The sequence below is a fragment of the Prosopis cineraria genome, unplaced genomic scaffold, assembly GCF_029017545.1.
Source record: "Prosopis cineraria cultivar Desert tree isolate PC_DT_omini unplaced genomic scaffold, ASM2901754v1 PC15, whole genome shotgun sequence".
Taxonomy (NCBI): domain Eukaryota; kingdom Viridiplantae; phylum Streptophyta; class Magnoliopsida; order Fabales; family Fabaceae; genus Prosopis; species Prosopis cineraria.
Window position 1 is genome coordinate 2,847,073 of NW_026555346.1, and position 16,224 is coordinate 2,863,296.

The following is a 16,224-nucleotide window of genomic DNA, read 5'->3' on the forward strand; positions in this document are numbered from 1 at the left end:
AAGTTCTGGCTTACTATAAAGAACGCAAGCATTTTATGAAGGAGGTTGTTTCTGCTTGTAATGTCTTCGTGATTACACACACCTACGCCACCTACCTTAAGAATATTGGCACAGCCTTAAGCGATTTTGTTCACAATAAGATTTGAAATCCTCAGTTGACTTTAAGCATTACTGTAAAGAAGTGAGTGATTTAATTTGTTATTTGGTCAATTTTTTTTCTCATGTGGTATTCATATATGATTAATTAACCTTCGTAGAATACCACTTGAGAATATTTTTGTCCATGTCAGTGAAACACGGTCAACTTTTACTTATATGTTAACTAAACGGTCAACATTTAAAAGATTCAATGAATTGGTTACTATTGCTACTAGAGTAACATTATGGCTATTCGTGTCCTTTTTTAACTTTAGGTTGATAGATACACCTGTCCGATAACTTTGTTGGTATTTTTGCCCTTCTTTTAGTTCACATCAAACATTAACATATGATAAGCACAATCAGTATTTAATATTAAAAACTAACGAACGTTATGGCAAGTTAATGGTTTGATTATTTATATACTAACTTTAGTAACGCTATAAGTATTTTTGCCTTTTTTATGATTTCAAGTTACTTGATGCTTTTGACAAATTATTTAATGGATATTTTTGCCTATTTATACTAAATTTAAATAAAATACACATCAATTTTAAAAAGTTACACTTGCACCCAAAAAAAAAAAAGGAGTATGCCAAACAGCTTAGTTTTTACTTTTTACCTTGGGTTTGAACGAGAAGAAAAATAGACGACAAAGAAAAATGATTTCCTTAAATTAAAAACAAACATTTGGTTAATTTTTATGTTTTAAAAAGATGAATTTCAAATTAAAAGAAGCTCTGTGTTATCTTAAAAAAAAATTAAAAGAAGCTTGCCCATGATTTTACATTTGTGTTATCTAAATCTATATACAGCTTTTTCCAAACTAAAGACATTCTCCCTCCCTTCCCATATAAAATACAAGCATTTTTTTTCCGATTAATTTGGGTTTAAAATATAAACATTTTAATATTTGTAAAAAAAATTATTTTATCTCTTATATTTATTAACCTAGATTCTTGTTTTATGAATTTATGATATTTTTCTCACTCATCATAAATTGAAACTAAGAAAAATAATATATATTTTCATGAAAATAAGAATTGAAAAAACTAATCTGCATGTTTTCATAGTTTTCCTTAATTTTAAATTTGGCTTCTATAGTATATTTTATTTTAATCAAGCCATTAATGTTTGGTCTATTAAATATAGTAATCCTTGAAGGTTAAAATTAATAATAAATTATTAAATTTTTCAAACAAAAATACTTTTGGAGTTCATAAAAAATTAATTTAATATTTTTATTCAAAAATAAAAAATGAAAATTTTATTTTATATGCTATTTAAATTTTAATTATTTTTTATAAAAATTCTATAAGTATAAGAAATATTTTAAAAAACAACCTAATTATATAAATTTTGAGTTAAAAAATTATTTAATTAATTCTAAGGTTATATAATCATTCAAAAAAATATAAAAATTCTTCACTTTGTTTTTCAAAGAAAAAATTCAAGGATTTTATTTTTTTAGGAATTAAAAATTTTAATTGATCAAATTATAAAAATTTAATTAAAAACATAAATTGTATGGATGTAATTTAAAATTGAAAAAATTATAAGAATTTATAGATATATTTTCTCATAAAAATTTTATTAATATGTGAATCATTATTAAAAAAATTTTATATTTTAAATCGGAGGAAAGATATACTTGCCTTTATTATAGAAAAATAGATGGGAGGAAATAACTTTTTTCCTATTTAAATAGGAGAGAAAAAGTGAGAGGATAGAAAAATAAAAAAAATGAAATGTGAGGCTCACCATATTTTTTCTCAACTTCTCAACTTTTTCATTTAAAAGTGAAAAAATTTTGAGAGTAAAATTTCATTTAATCATCTACCCTCCCTCTCCCTTTTATTAGCTTTGGTTCTACTTCAATTTTTATAATTTCGAGTCAATTAATTTAGTTTGTGTAGTTTTAATTATTTAAAATATTAGTCTTCATAGTTTATTTTATAAAATACAGGATTAATATTTTAAAAGATTTAAGGTTTAATAGAGTTAAAATTATAATATAGGGAGAAGTTCACACACACACACACGTTGAAGGAAGCGTCAAGACAGCAATCCATCAATTCAAAGCTATCAGATCTGATGCCCCTCCAGTCTCCACCACGAAAACACGATATTGGTGCAATCCAATACCGATATCCACGCATATTTTGCAATTATCCACTCTAAAGCTCATACGTTTATTTTCTCGTCCAAATAACTTCCCACTCCAAATAACTTCCCACAAAAAAACAACAAACATAAAATCTATTCGTTGATCCTCCTTCGTAAACTCCCATGGTAGCATGTCTCTGCACGTGTCACATGGCATTCTCAGTCGACATGAGTCTTCCTCCTTCGCCGGTCACCGCCGTGATCTCACCTTCGTATCTTTGTTTCTTCAAGCCTCCTCGGTCCTTTTGCAGTGGCACAGTCTTCAGTTTTGAGTTTCAGAGGAAAGAGAGGCCGATGAGACAGCTCAAGTTCGTTATCAGTGCGGAGCTTTCCAACTCCTTCTCGTTAAATTTCGGATTGGATTCTCAGGTCCTTTTGCTTCCTACTTTTTATAATATTTCAACAATGTTCTTCCTTTTCAGATTGATGGTTTTTGAAATTTGAATTTCTTGCTCGTTTCTTTGGAAGGTTGCTAATTGATACATTGCTTGAGTTACTGGAGTTCCTTTATGTGCAGTTGCATGGCCATTTGTGGGATTGTGAGGGTTTGATTTTATCACCATTGGTGCCCCAAAGATATTTTGATGATAGTAAGGCTGGAAATCCAGGGGTGATTTTGCGTGATCGTGCTTTAAAAAAGTTTTGCGAAATCAATATTTATTCGGCAAAGCCTGTTTTACTTTATATTCGTTCAAATGTTATAATACGGCATCTTGTTGATCGCTTCACTGTTTTTTCGATTAATTTTGAATATGCTGACCTGGTTACCCACGTATCATGCTCTGGTTGCCGTGATCTTCTCTTGGATTCATTGCTTGGGCTTTCTTTTTCATTTGAGCTGCCCGATCTTCCCTCTTATATTAAATTCAATACTTAAAAGAAGCACCATTAGCTATTTTCAGAGTCCATCTTTCAGTTCTTTAAGAATGTGCCCTTTGGTGGTTGAGATATACACTATTGACAAAACAGCTGCTTGCATTATAAGCCGGAATATATAATTCAACTCCCAGGATAATTTCTAGTCCGTTAATATACATCTATTTGTCTCCTTGTCTTCATTTTTTTAATTTATGCTTTAAAGAATTGACTGGAGAAGTTTCAGGCCGTAGACTGACATTTTCTTGCAAATTTATTTTCTCACTCTCTTTTCAGAATTTGAATTCCTTTCATTCACATGATCCATCACAGTTGCGTTGGATGGGACCAATGCCTGGTGATATTGCTGAAGTAGAGGCGTACTGTAGGATCTTTAGAACTTCTGAAAGGCTTCATTCAGCATTAATGGATGCATTATGCAACCCAATGACTGGTGAATGTAGTGTCTCATATGAGGTTCCATCTGAGGAGAAACCTCAACTGGAAGATAAATTAGTCTCTGTCCTTGGATGCATGGTTTCACTTGTGAACAAAGCCAGGGAAGATATTCTTTCTGGTAGATCCTCAATTATGAATGCCTTTCGTGTTGCAGAAGTAAGCATAATGGAGGATGAGCTTCCCCCACTTGCCATTTTTAGGAGTGAGATGAAAAGGTGTTGTGAGAGCTTGCATGTAGCTCTTGAGAATTATTTGACACCTGATGATAATCGAAGCTTGGATGTATGGAGGAAACTCCAGCGACTAAAGAATGTTTGCTATGATTCTGGTTTTCCCCGTGGGGACAATCATCCTTGCCATACACTTTTTGCAAATTGGAGTCCTGTTTATTTATCCACTTTGCAAGAGGACACAAAGTTTAACTCTGAGGCAGCTTTTTGGACGGGTGGTCAGGTAACAGAAGAAGGCCTGAAGTGGTTACTGGATCAAGGATATAAAACTATTATAGATCTCAGAGCGGAGACTGTCAATGATAACTTCTATCAAGCAGCTATTCATGATGCTATTGCATCTGGGAAAATTGAAGTGGTTAAAATTCCAGTAGAAGTTAAGACTGCACCTACAATGGATCAGGTTGTCAGGTTTGCATCTTATATTTCAGACTACAGCAAAAGGCCTATCTATCTTCACAGCAAGGAAGGAGTTTGGAGAACATCTGCCATGGTCTCCAGGTGGAAGCAGCACATGACTCGCTCTGCATCTCAGGCTGATGATAAGTTGTCACACCACACAAATGGATATGGAAAGCTGCAGGACTCTTTGATGAGTGCAGAGAGATCCTCTCTGGACAAGGATATTGATTCATTATCAGAGAATTTGGGTGTAACATGTGATAGAAGTACCTCCCCAGAGAATGATATTGATGACCAAAACATGCAAAATAGTTGGACCTTTAGTCAATCCACTAATAACTACAGCATTTTGTCAGAAGCCACAATTGCAGCTAAAGGAGAGGAATCATTTCCAGGATTGTCCAACAAGATTAATCCTTTCAAAGCTCAGATTCCTCCTCGTGATGTCTTTTCTAAAAAGGAGATGTCCAGCTTTTTGAGAAGTGGGAAGATCTCACCGCACTTATTTTTTAATTATAAGATTAAAAGATTGGAATGCTTGCCAGATTCAAGGAACGTGTATATTGGCAGGTTTCATGGGGGTGTGATCATCAGCAATGGTTATAATCATGTACCCAAAATTGTGGATCTAATAAGTTCCCAAGGGTCAGCTCTTCCACAGATTAAAGTCACTGACAATTCTAAGTCAGTGAATGGAAGTACTTCTAATGATGTTAAGAGCAAGATAAATGGATTTAGTGAAGGAAATATGTATTCCATGCCGACTTCCAATGTCTCTACTATTGTGAATAGACGCTCTGATGATGTCACAAATAAATCTCCAAGGGGTGGAGATGGTAAAGGTGACTCTGGAATAGACTTACACAATGAAGACTCAGGACCTGTTGAAGGGAATATGTGTGCATCTTCAACGGGTGTTGTGAGGTTGCAGTCAAGAAAGAAAGCAGAGATGTTCCTAGTACGAACTGATGGATTTTCTTGTACCAGAGAAAAAGTGACTGAATCTTCTTTAGCTTTCTCTCATCCAAGCACCCAGCAACAGATGCTTATGTGGAAATCTGTGCCAAAGACTGTATTACTGTTGAAAAAGATGGGGGAAGAACTGATGGAAGAAGCTAAACAGGTGATTATCTTTTAAATAGATGTCAGGGAGCAAGCCAGTGCTAAGCTTATGTCCTCTTCGTTATTTCAGTGATCCAGACATCAGAGTTTCCAAACTTGATGTTTTGGAGCAATATATTTGCAAAAGGTTTAGATGTAAATATGTCAGGCAATGATTTGGGGAGCATGATTGTACAAGTTATGCTCATTCAACTAAAAGGCCAAAAGAAATCTTTGACCTTCACTGGGCTTAAACTGACCAGCTCCCAAATTTTATCCTCTTTATCTAATACCAATCTATCAGCTATTTGGTATTTCTCTGATAAAAGTTTTGCATTCGAGTCATTGCTGCATCAAATACTTTGATGTTCCTCATGATTGAAGGTTGGATATTAGTTTACATCAGCAGCTATAGCATTCCGTCTATCCCTTTCATGTGTTCAATTTCTATGGATTAATTTGTCCCATATTACTTGCAAAGCTAAAGATTTGAATAAATGCAGATAGTTATTTATAGCTAAGTTAACATACTTAAGGGATAGTAGACAGAAAAACATAAAAATTTATGGAGGTAGTTCTCCTCACACCAGGGGAGGAGATGGATTCAGGTTTTCAAAATTCAGGAGCTACAAAATTCGAGGAGACGGGTATTATCAAATGTGTTAATCTGTAATCTAATTATATTTATTATTTTTACTGATTGTTCAAAGTATATTTGATTACATTGTTTAAACAATGAAAGTGGTTAAACAAGTTGGTTATTGTGTTTGGTCAATAACATAAGTCAACATTAAATGAAAATATGATGAATTGGTACATATTTTTGCAAAAATTTCCTTACAGTGATTCTCCCAAAAACTTAAGTTATCAAGTTTTGTTATTAATTTGACTAAGTCCACTCTCAGTTCAGTTTCAATTTCTATCCTGTAGGTTGCTTCTTTTTTATATTACCAAGAGAAAATGAACGTTCTCGTGGAACCTGATGTACATGATCTATTTGCTAGGATTCCAGGGTTTGGATTTGTTCAGACCTTCTACAGTCATGATACCAGGTACTGGAGTTTGTGACGTTATGTGCAATAATATATTGTTTAATTCTGATGAAGCTGCACTTTAACTGCTAGTTTCTTACCATATCAAATGCCTTGACACAGTGATCTGCACGAGAAAGTAGATTTTGTAGCATGCTTGGGTGGAGATGGTGTTATACTGCATGCTTCAAATATATTCAGGGATGCTGTTCCCCCTGTTGTATCATTTAACCTTGGCTCCCTTGGTTTTCTGACTTCTCATCATGTATGCTTTATTTGACTTCTCATCAATTGGACAATATCTTGAGCCATAAAGTAATGTAGGCGGCTCTTCAGTAATTTATTTGACTTTCATTTTGTCTTCTGCATATAGTTTGAAGACTACAAGCAGGACTTACGTCAAGTAATCCATGGAAATACCACACGAGATGGGGTATACATCACTCTCAGAATGCGTCTCCGATGTGAACTTTTTCGTAAGGATAACACAGTGCCTGGGAAAGTATTTGATGTCCTTAATGAGGTTGTTGTTGATCGGGGATCTAACCCTTACCTTTCAAAGATAGAATGTTATGAACATGGTAGACTTATAACCAAGGTGAGTTTCATTAATTTTCACCACAACAACAAGCCTTATCCCATTAAGTGGGGCCGGCTACATGGATTGTATGACGCTATTATGCTTTATCCTTTATCAAGCTTTTGGAAATATTATTAACTAAGAGGTCTTTTTTCACCACCCCTTCAAATTTGCAAATAACTTTATTTTGTAGATCAGGACTGTTGACATTTTCAGTATTTGATATCTCTAAACACCAATAGATAGCATTGTTATCGATTCTTCATGTATGATGACTGTTATTACTTTCAGGTACAAGGTGATGGAGTCATTGTAGCTACCCCAACGGGAAGTACAGCCTATTCTACAGCTGCTGGAGGTTCCATGGTAAGCTTTTGCTTGAGTTTTATTTCTAGTCCTATATATTTTAAACTTATAAAATTGATAGCATGAATTGGCTTGATATGCTTTTATTATTGTTGTTGTTGTTGTTGTTGTTATTGTATGACCTTCTATTATCGATTCATCCAAGCTTCCCCTACAGTCTTTTAAAATCTCTCAACACAGCAGCGGATGTGGGATACTGCGTTTTAAGCGTCTTCTCACTCATGGCATAGCTTTATAGGTGGTGGTTTCCTTTTTCATTTTTCAGGGACAAATACCCTTTTTCATTGAAAGATGATGTCTTATCAATTTGACACACGAGAATTTTTATATTACTGCATTATTCAAGTGTGTCATCTTGTTCTAGTCGCCCTCCTTGGTTGGGCATTAAAATACCATCAACACCATCTTGAGCACTAAAACAATATGTGAAACTGGAAAAATATGATATTCTTAGCAGTAAAGTAATAAAAAACCGAGGTTTTGAAACCCTGCAGCAGCTGCAAAATCTGTGGAGCTGGAAAAATATCATATTCTTAGCAGTAAAGTAAGAAAAACTGAAGTTTTGAAACCCTGCGGCAACTGCACCATGCTGCAAGGCAAGAGAAAGACTGAGATAGGTGGGCGGGCCAAACCTGTTAATGGGGCCCAGTAATCCTTCTCAGTCTTTTCTCACATCACAGCAACTTTTGGCTGCTGCAGAGAAGCAAGTCCCCGAAAACTGTTATATAGGCTAACTCGGTTGGTAAGATAAGGATGGAGTGAGAAATGGATATATGGTGTTCAGGGTCATGATTTAACCAAAATAAATAAATAAATAAATAAAACGGTGAGAAAAATCTATCTAAGTCATAGCAATACCATCTTAGAGATGTGATGTTAATAGATTTTATTTTTCTTGTTCTTGATGGATGTTGCTTCATTTCTGATTTCACCATTGTTTACTGTAATGTTTATTGCTAATTTGGAAAAAAAAATTGCAACAGGTACATCCAAATGTTCCTTGCATGCTATTTACCCCAATCTGTCCACATTCACTCTCATTCAGACCAGTTATACTTCCAGATTCTGCTCAATTGGAATTAAAGGTGAAGCTAATCATTCTGTGTGGTGAAAATGGATATCGGATGTTCTTGATTCTGTGCCAGAATGATAATTAGGAGTTATTTATAATTTGACAATTGGTTTTTGTAATTAGGATGTGACTTAACTGGGGTTTATTATTAACAGATTCCAGAAGATGCAAGAAGCAATGCATGGGTTTCATTTGATGGGAAGAGAAGGCAGCAGCTTTCGAGAGGAGATTCTGTTCGAATATCTATGAGTCAGCATCCACTTCCCACTGTAAACAAATTTGACCAAACGGGTGATTGGTTTCGTAGCTTGATTCGCTGTCTGAATTGGAACGAAAGGCTTGATCAGAAGGCTTTATAAAGTATGTGAGCGTGAAAAACACTTGAGTATTATTCTCCAGAGAAGACAGGACCCGTGTAACTATTGTACAGATTATACATACATCTAGATTACAGAACTCAAGAGTTAGCTGATAGTACCAGTTTCTTACATTGGCTTCCCATGTAAAGATAGGATTTGCCAATTGCTTTTCCACGTTATCTTGACAAGATGCTGTTGTATAGTTACAATATTTTAAGCACTGATATGTTTTTCTTAGGAGGATAAGGGTACATCTGAAAGTCAAACATTGTCCGCTAGATTGGTCTTTCCCTATAAAATCTTTTTTGGAAGCAGGAAATTCTGTGACTGAAAAGTTTAACTTCCTGCAGCACAATACAGGGAAGCAGATGATTCTTATGGTTTGTTCCTAGTTGACTGAATTATTTCAAACTTCGTCATGTACCATTTCCCTGTCAAGTATTTAAGACTTATTACTGTATTTGGCCAGTTGCCGAGTTCTCAAAATATGTATGTACTTGATTAAGAAGCAAAAGAACATGAATTGATTCTAGTGGTGATAATGATGCAAACTGATTCTAGTGGTGATAATGATGCTTTACGAAATGAAAAGGGAAGGTATGATTTGTTGTATTAGATGCCGGTTAACCTTGATTGCTGATAACAGAGTCGTCTTCTGTCTAAATTTTCTAGTGATAGGTTGAGTCAGAATAACTGGTGGTTGCTGTGAAGAAGAGAGAAGTTTCTATCCAAAAAATATAAAGTGCAGAATATATGTGATAGTACTGTTATACATGCTAACCTCGACGGAATCACAAGTTCTCACCGCCATAATGGCAAGACAAATCAACACTCTAAAAGACAAGGAAAAACAGTGATTACTTTCACCTACTACAGCTTTTGTTTCTCTTCCAAAAATAAAGAGAAGGACAACTTGGCTGCCAAGTTAATTTTTGGGCATCAAGTATTTCCTACATCAGTATCACCAAGAGTCATCAGCCACGAGTAAAAGAGGGTCCATTTTTTTATATGGTTCTAACAGCTTGGAACCTTGGTTCCTTTGGAAGGAACTTCTGCTCAGCATAGACAGATGCGTATTCATGAAAAACGAATCTAGGGTAAGCTGCTGCTTGGTTTGCTTTTGCCACCAATTGTGCCGCAGGTCATATGATGGCTTGAAATGATGGATTGAAGAAGGAAGCAATTGATCCCCTGGTCCTATCTTGGATGACTAAAGCCCGATGCTAACAACTCATGTATCGACCATTGCTTAGGACCTCAATCTGATCACAGGTGTTTGTGACAATAGCATTTGGCAAAGGTTGGACATCAATCCATTGGCCATCTTTGAGCATTTGAAGACCACCCACCTGATCATCTTGGAAGAGTAGGATAACACCTCCTGCACCAGTGTGAGCTCGCAGGCCATTCACAAGCTCTGGATCAGGACAGGGTGGGTAGTGGTTGACCTTGGTACCAAAGAAGGCATTTTCTCTTTCTCCATCATTCAATGTCTTCTTGATGTATCCTTTGGGTAACCCCAAATTCTCATCCATCACTTCCACGATCTTCTCTGCCAATTTCTTTAACTCAGACCGATATTCTGCCGTGGTTTCTGTATCATCATGTGAAAGGTTAGTTATTAACTCATGTTGCTATTCTACTCATTCTGTCTTAATTTTTAATTTCATATTTTGAGTTCAATCATTTAAAGTTCCTATTTTCAACCCTGCAGAAAGTTCAAAAGGTTTTTCAGTATATTTTTGCGCTTGTGGAGAAGTTGAAAATTTGGTAAACTCCTGTCTTCCTGAAGCTATACAAAAACATAATTTCTTAAAAAACTAAGGATATCTGGCTGTGTTTTTAGTACAAAGAACCAGTGGTTTTGAAATATACCCGAATCCGGGAGTTTTTTCTGGCCATTCATTGTCGTCCAGGAGAATGACGACATCCTCCCAGTCCACATTTTCCAACTTCTTACCACTCTTCTTTTCAACCATTTCATTGAGTAGCTTCACTGGCGTTGAGCTTTTGAAGTTTTCCTCTCTTTTCAGTTCATAGCACTCCGAGCTAATCTTCTTGATCCTCTCAAGCAACTCCTCTGGAATTCCATCGTTGACCAGCTGTAAACAGTGTGTAAGTTCTGTACCTCACAAGAAAGCCACAAATATGGCGGGTATGTACCCATTTCTATTTCAGGCCTTGAACATATTACAAGCCATCCATTGTAATAATAAACTACACGAGTACCTGGAAGAATCCCCATTCCCAATCTGTGCTATAGTTTTGGCCCTTTCCTCCCCGTTTAGCTTTGAGAAATCTATCACGGGAATTGCCATTAGAATAGAACTGAGCAAGATACAGAAAAGCTTTGATGCTTTGGTGTATGCTTGTTACGCAGAGAGAGAGCAGAGAGCAAGAAGTTTTTGAGAGTTTGAACTTAGCTAGCCTGTTCTGTGACGATTGATAAGAAGGGTCACCTTCGCCTATTTATAAGAATAGCTTCCGGTCATCTTGGATTTAAGCCCATAATATCGCTTTCCTTTTTCGGTTAAAAAGTTTATGTTGTAAATGGTTTGATTGCGGGGAACTTCTGGCCTGTAACGCATGCTCTGTCCATGCACATCTCTAAACTTTCCACCATTAGTTGTTTCGTTTAATTAATACATAACCCCTTTGGTTCTCTTCCATGATCACACCATTGGAAAGTACTTTGATATATATATATATATATATATATTTTCCACTAAGGCACTGCTGCCTTCACATTACAGTTCAAAATCAACCAAGCCACTTTAGCTTTGCATGGTTATGAAGTTTTGATGATTTTAATACTAATGTTTTCAAATTTAGTACTTCTTCTCCTATATTTCAGTACTAAAAATTTTGATTTTACATTAATTTTTTTATAAGATCCTTATTTGTCATTCTCCCTTAATAAAATTTAGTTTAATAATTAATACAAAATAAAAAATATTTTAAATTTTAAGATTTTGAGTTAATATTCTCTTCTCCCATTTTCGATCATTTGAAGTCTAAAAACAAAGGAAAAATTATTAGATTATTTGAGTGAGTAAACTTAAATTTTAAAATTTTGAATTAAGATATAATATTTTTTCACTGTTCTTTGTTCATTTGTTTTCTTTCCTCATTTCCAATGCTCTTCATTCTTACATAACTCATGCATGATCATTCAATAAGGTATGTTTATTCACTTCAATATTAGGTGAGGGATTATTTTTGAGTAGTTGATCAAAATTAATCTCCGTACATTTGTAGTATATATAAATTATGCTTCATCTAGTTCAAAATATAAGCATATTTTAACAATAATCCATATATTCAATGAAATTCTTATTCTCATAAAAATATATATTATTTTTTTACCTTTAATTTTAATTTATGAAGAATGAGAAGAAGACTATAGATTCACAAACACAAACATATAGATTAATAAATACAAAAGGCAAAATGGAGTTTTTTTGTTTTTACAAACATTAAGTTGTTTATATTTTGAATCAGAATTAATTAAAAGAAAATACTTATATTTTAAATGGGAGGAGTAAAATCTAATAAAATTAATTTAAAAGTTGTAGCAAATCACATGAATAATGTAGTTGAATTTAAAAGTTAAAATCTAAAATTTTTGTCATAAAAAAAGAATAGAAAAGTGTCAATAACATTTCCATCCTTAGTGGCAAAAGGTCATGGATTCAATCTCGCTAGTACTTCAAGAATTTATTTGCCCTTTCTAATTCAAAAAATAAGAAGATGGAGTGTGAGTGGTTTGTTAATTATTCTTTTAAGTTTTCGTAATGTAACATAAAAGAGGTGTTTAATATTACACACACACACTATTAAACAAAGCTCTGACCAAGCCTTCCTTAACCCTAAAACTGCCTGAAAATCTGTCTGTCAATGTTCAGTGGTGAAATTCTTGTAATCTTGAAAAAGCATGCGTGGGTCAAAGTCAATTGGTAATACTATGAAGCATTACGTGAAATTTTCTCAGTAAACTAAAAATAAAAAATTTTAGTACTGAAATATAGGAGAAGAAGTACTAAATATAAAAACATTAGTATTGAAAAATTCTAATTTAATATTAATATACTTATAAAGTCCTTTCTTGTCATTCTCCCTTTTACTAACTAGGGACTTTTTCTATGAATTCAAGTATACCCACATGAATAATAACCCTTTAAATGTGGGAGAGAAGCCTCTCTATTTCTCTCCATTTCCCTTCACTTTCTTCATCTCAACCATTCTTATTATTTTATTAAATAATTAGAATTAATGGATGGTTGAGATGGAGAAGTGGAGGAAAATGGAGAGAAAGAAACGAAAAGACCCTCCCCCTTTAAATGCATGGCTTTGGAGTTTGAATCATTGGCCTTGTAATTTGATTCCGATGCTCAAGTTATAGCTTTAACCCATCAAAGGTTATTCTCATAGTACCTAAAAGACAATTATCGACATATCAAAATATGATGAGGATAAGAGAAGGGATTCTCTAAAATTCTGAAAGCAAAAGAATAAATTGTACTTAAATTATAAGTTGAGAAACATATGATATTCTAAATTTATTTTTTATTGTAATTTTTTAAGTTTTGAAAACAGTACAATTTAATTCTTACCATTAATAAAAGTTAATTTTGGCCATCACAAGCTTAAAATTATATAAAAGGATAGAAAATGACAATAAAAAATCCAATAATTTACATAAGAAGGCCAACAAAAATATTGGTCTTTTTTTTAATTTTTAAGGTTTTTTTTTTGTCAGGTCAACCAACAATCAAAATTATTTTGTGAGAATGACAAGTAAGGATCTTAAAAAAAAATAAATGTTATTTAATACTATCGTTTCTAAATTAAATACTTCTTCTCTCATATTTCAGTACTAAAGTTTTTAAGTTGACATTAATTATAAGGGATATTTTAGGAAACAAAAGATTAAATATTCATAGAATTTTTGTTCCTTACAAACTTGCAGTCCTGTCTATTGCAATAATTTTGCATCTGTTGAAGTCAAAAATCCTAACTCAAATATATAAATAATCAATAATGAATGACGAAGGGCAAAAAAAAAAAAAATCCAAGTTGAACGAAAGCAGACAAGACACGAGGTGGAAGGAGTCAACTTCTCTCCATTAAGAAAAGCCTCATCTGCCTCTCCACTGAGGCACAAGCTTAATTTAGACCATTCAGATTTAATTTGAATGGTCGAGATTTAATATTTAATATTTTATTTTTAAAATAAAAATATATAAAAATATAAAAAAATTTAATAAATATACTTATTAATGTTCGAATTTAATATAAATGGTTTAAATTTAATATTAATTTTTTAAATAAATTTATTATTTTGTTCAAAATATATTTGCACTTTTAGAATATATTTAAAAAGTTAATTTACATTTATTATATTAAATTTGAACTATCAAATTGATAAGTATATTTATAAAAAAATTATAATTTCTATATTTTAAAAATATAAATAAAGATAAAAATATTAAATTTAAATTATTTAAAAGATTTATTCTGTCTCAATGGAGAGGTAGGGGAAGTTTTTCAATGGAGAGAAGCCACACCGAGGTGGAAGGAGCCCGGGAACCAGAAAAATAAATATGTACTGTCACTGTGGTTCATTTTGAATTAGCACATAAAACGCTAAAGCTCAGCCACTCTTCCCCCACCTCCTCTTTTTCTTTTTTGCCGGCAATCTCAACCATTTAATAAGGAGAATGTATAATAAACTTATTCTTGACTAATTAGTATTTTAATTTATTATCAGATTGGATCTAACAGAAAAAATTAATCCCTTATAACATGATAAATTAAAGTTTGAATCTTTACTAAAAAATGTATCCACATTTAATATCCGACAGTGTTTTGAATATCATTGCCTTCAATAAGAAAATATATGTAACTAACAAAAAAAAAAACTTTAATCTGATTAAGCTACATAAATAGCGTACTAATGACACAAATTTTAATATGAGAGAAAGAGAGAGTGTGTGTGCTCCCACGTACGTGCATGATATGAATTATAATTGAGTCGTTTGCAAGAGCAATCTAATTCCTTTTTTTTTAAACCAAAAAAAAAGTCCTCTGATAATTGCTTTATTTTTTATTTTAAGAAATAACGTCGGGCATAATGCTTGCTTAAAAGTACTTCACTGAATGATCAATTCGACAATAATTCAAATTCTCTGCAGTTCAAATGAGAAAATTATAAATACAGTTGGAAAGAGAAATGGTGAGTGTAATTAGAGAGAAATTTCAAAAATTTTATCAAACTTTTAACGTTAACAGTTCCAGACTTTCAGCTGTATTTTCAATGGCACAAGCTGCAGAAGCAGAAGTACGAGAATCCAAACTTATATGACACACACATGGTATTGGGTGCGTGTACAGTGTACATAGACTTGGTTTCAATTTGTTTGCCGCACTTTTTTATGTGCCTACTTTTTTAAAAAAATAAATTTAATTTAGTCTTCTCGTCTCCGCACAATTCCTAGCTCTCGTTGGTGATTTTTCATTGCAAACTGAAGCCAAATTTATTGTTTTCAATGTTTTAAACATTATTTGGTACAAGTTTCGCGACCAAGTCAACTGATTGCAAGATTCACTGAATGATAAACTACATTTTGCATTTTAAATATAAATTTACATTTCGATTATCTTGGAAGCGTTCGAACGGGATGACATAAACTATAAAGATGTCTTCCCCCAATTCTAAATTTCTAGACCTAGTTCAGTAATTCATAGAAATTAAGAAAATTTGTTAAATTAGTCATTTGTCATTATTATGTAAAAAATATGTATCACTTTCTCTAAAATACTTCTCTTTTAATGAGGGTATTAAATGCGAGGGAAAAGAAAGTAACAAAAACAATAAACTTAATTAGGGTAATATGAAAAAAATAATTAAATATAGAAAATAAAGAAAATTAAAATCCTATTTTTAAAACTAAAAAAAATCATTCAATTAAGTCCTATAGTTAGAATTGAAAGGAGACATCATATCTGACTCCATTAATTTTTACCATCTTATGTTTACTCCATGTGGTTGTTATAAATTTTATTTAAATAATGATAATATATCGTCTTCAAAAATTATATCTATAATGACTTCAGCGGACTGTTTCTATAACTATAATGGCTAATTTCCCATGCTGAATATTTATTTAAATTTTAAAGAATCCCAGTCTCGCCGCCGTTACTATTTTTAAATGATGGGGTAAAGCTCTCTTTCAAGTTTCAACTTTCAACTCAATAATCAGCGCTTCTATATCTATGTTTCCACTCAGCAATATTCAAAATATAATATTAAATTATAAAAAACCACGTTATTAACAAGTCATTAACAATGTAACTCACCTTAAATAGTGTGTATGCATGGGACTACAATATGACAATTTTTTGTCAATGGTTTGTGTTGTATGCTCAAAATGCTCACCAATTTTTGCAAATTCAAATGATGAAT

General features: G+C 32.9%; 1 protein-coding gene and 1 pseudogene across 2 annotated transcripts; one reads left to right on the forward strand and one right to left on the reverse strand.

Annotated features, from left to right (window-relative positions):
- Positions 1-2,282: 2,282 nt before the first annotated feature.
- Positions 2,283-9,219, forward strand: LOC129294392 (NAD kinase 2, chloroplastic-like). 2 transcript variants are annotated; one of them, XM_054932728.1, is made up of 8 exons: positions 2,283-2,673; positions 3,493-5,373; positions 6,282-6,403; positions 6,506-6,647; positions 6,756-6,980; positions 7,254-7,328; positions 8,312-8,413; positions 8,556-9,219. In XM_054932728.1, the coding sequence occupies exons 1-8, from the start codon at positions 2,428-2,430 to the stop codon at positions 8,757-8,759; spliced, it is 2,997 nt and encodes a 998-aa protein (XP_054788703.1). In that variant the 5' UTR covers positions 2,283-2,427; the 3' UTR covers positions 8,760-9,219. The 2 variants fall into 2 exon arrangements, with proteins under 2 accessions (XP_054788703.1, XP_054788702.1); XM_054932727.1 differs by having other exon boundaries at positions 2,285-2,673; positions 3,457-5,373.
- A 165-nt stretch (positions 9,220-9,384) lies between these two features.
- Positions 9,385-11,297, reverse strand: LOC129294393 (1-aminocyclopropane-1-carboxylate oxidase 5-like; annotated as a pseudogene).
- Positions 11,298-16,224: the final 4,927 nt, after the last annotated feature.

Excerpts from the sequence above, each read along its gene's own strand:
- LOC129294392 (XM_054932727.1), top strand. The coding sequence starts at position 2,428 with ATGGTAGCATGTCTCTGCACGTGTCACATGGCATTCTCAGTCGACATG. Across the intron at positions 5,374-6,281 it reads TGATGGAAGAAGCTAAACAG|GTTGCTTCTTTTTTATATTA; the intron begins GTGATTATCTTT and ends TCTATCCTGTAG. Across the intron at positions 8,414-8,555 it reads CTGCTCAATTGGAATTAAAG|ATTCCAGAAGATGCAAGAAG; the intron begins GTGAAGCTAATC and ends TATTATTAACAG.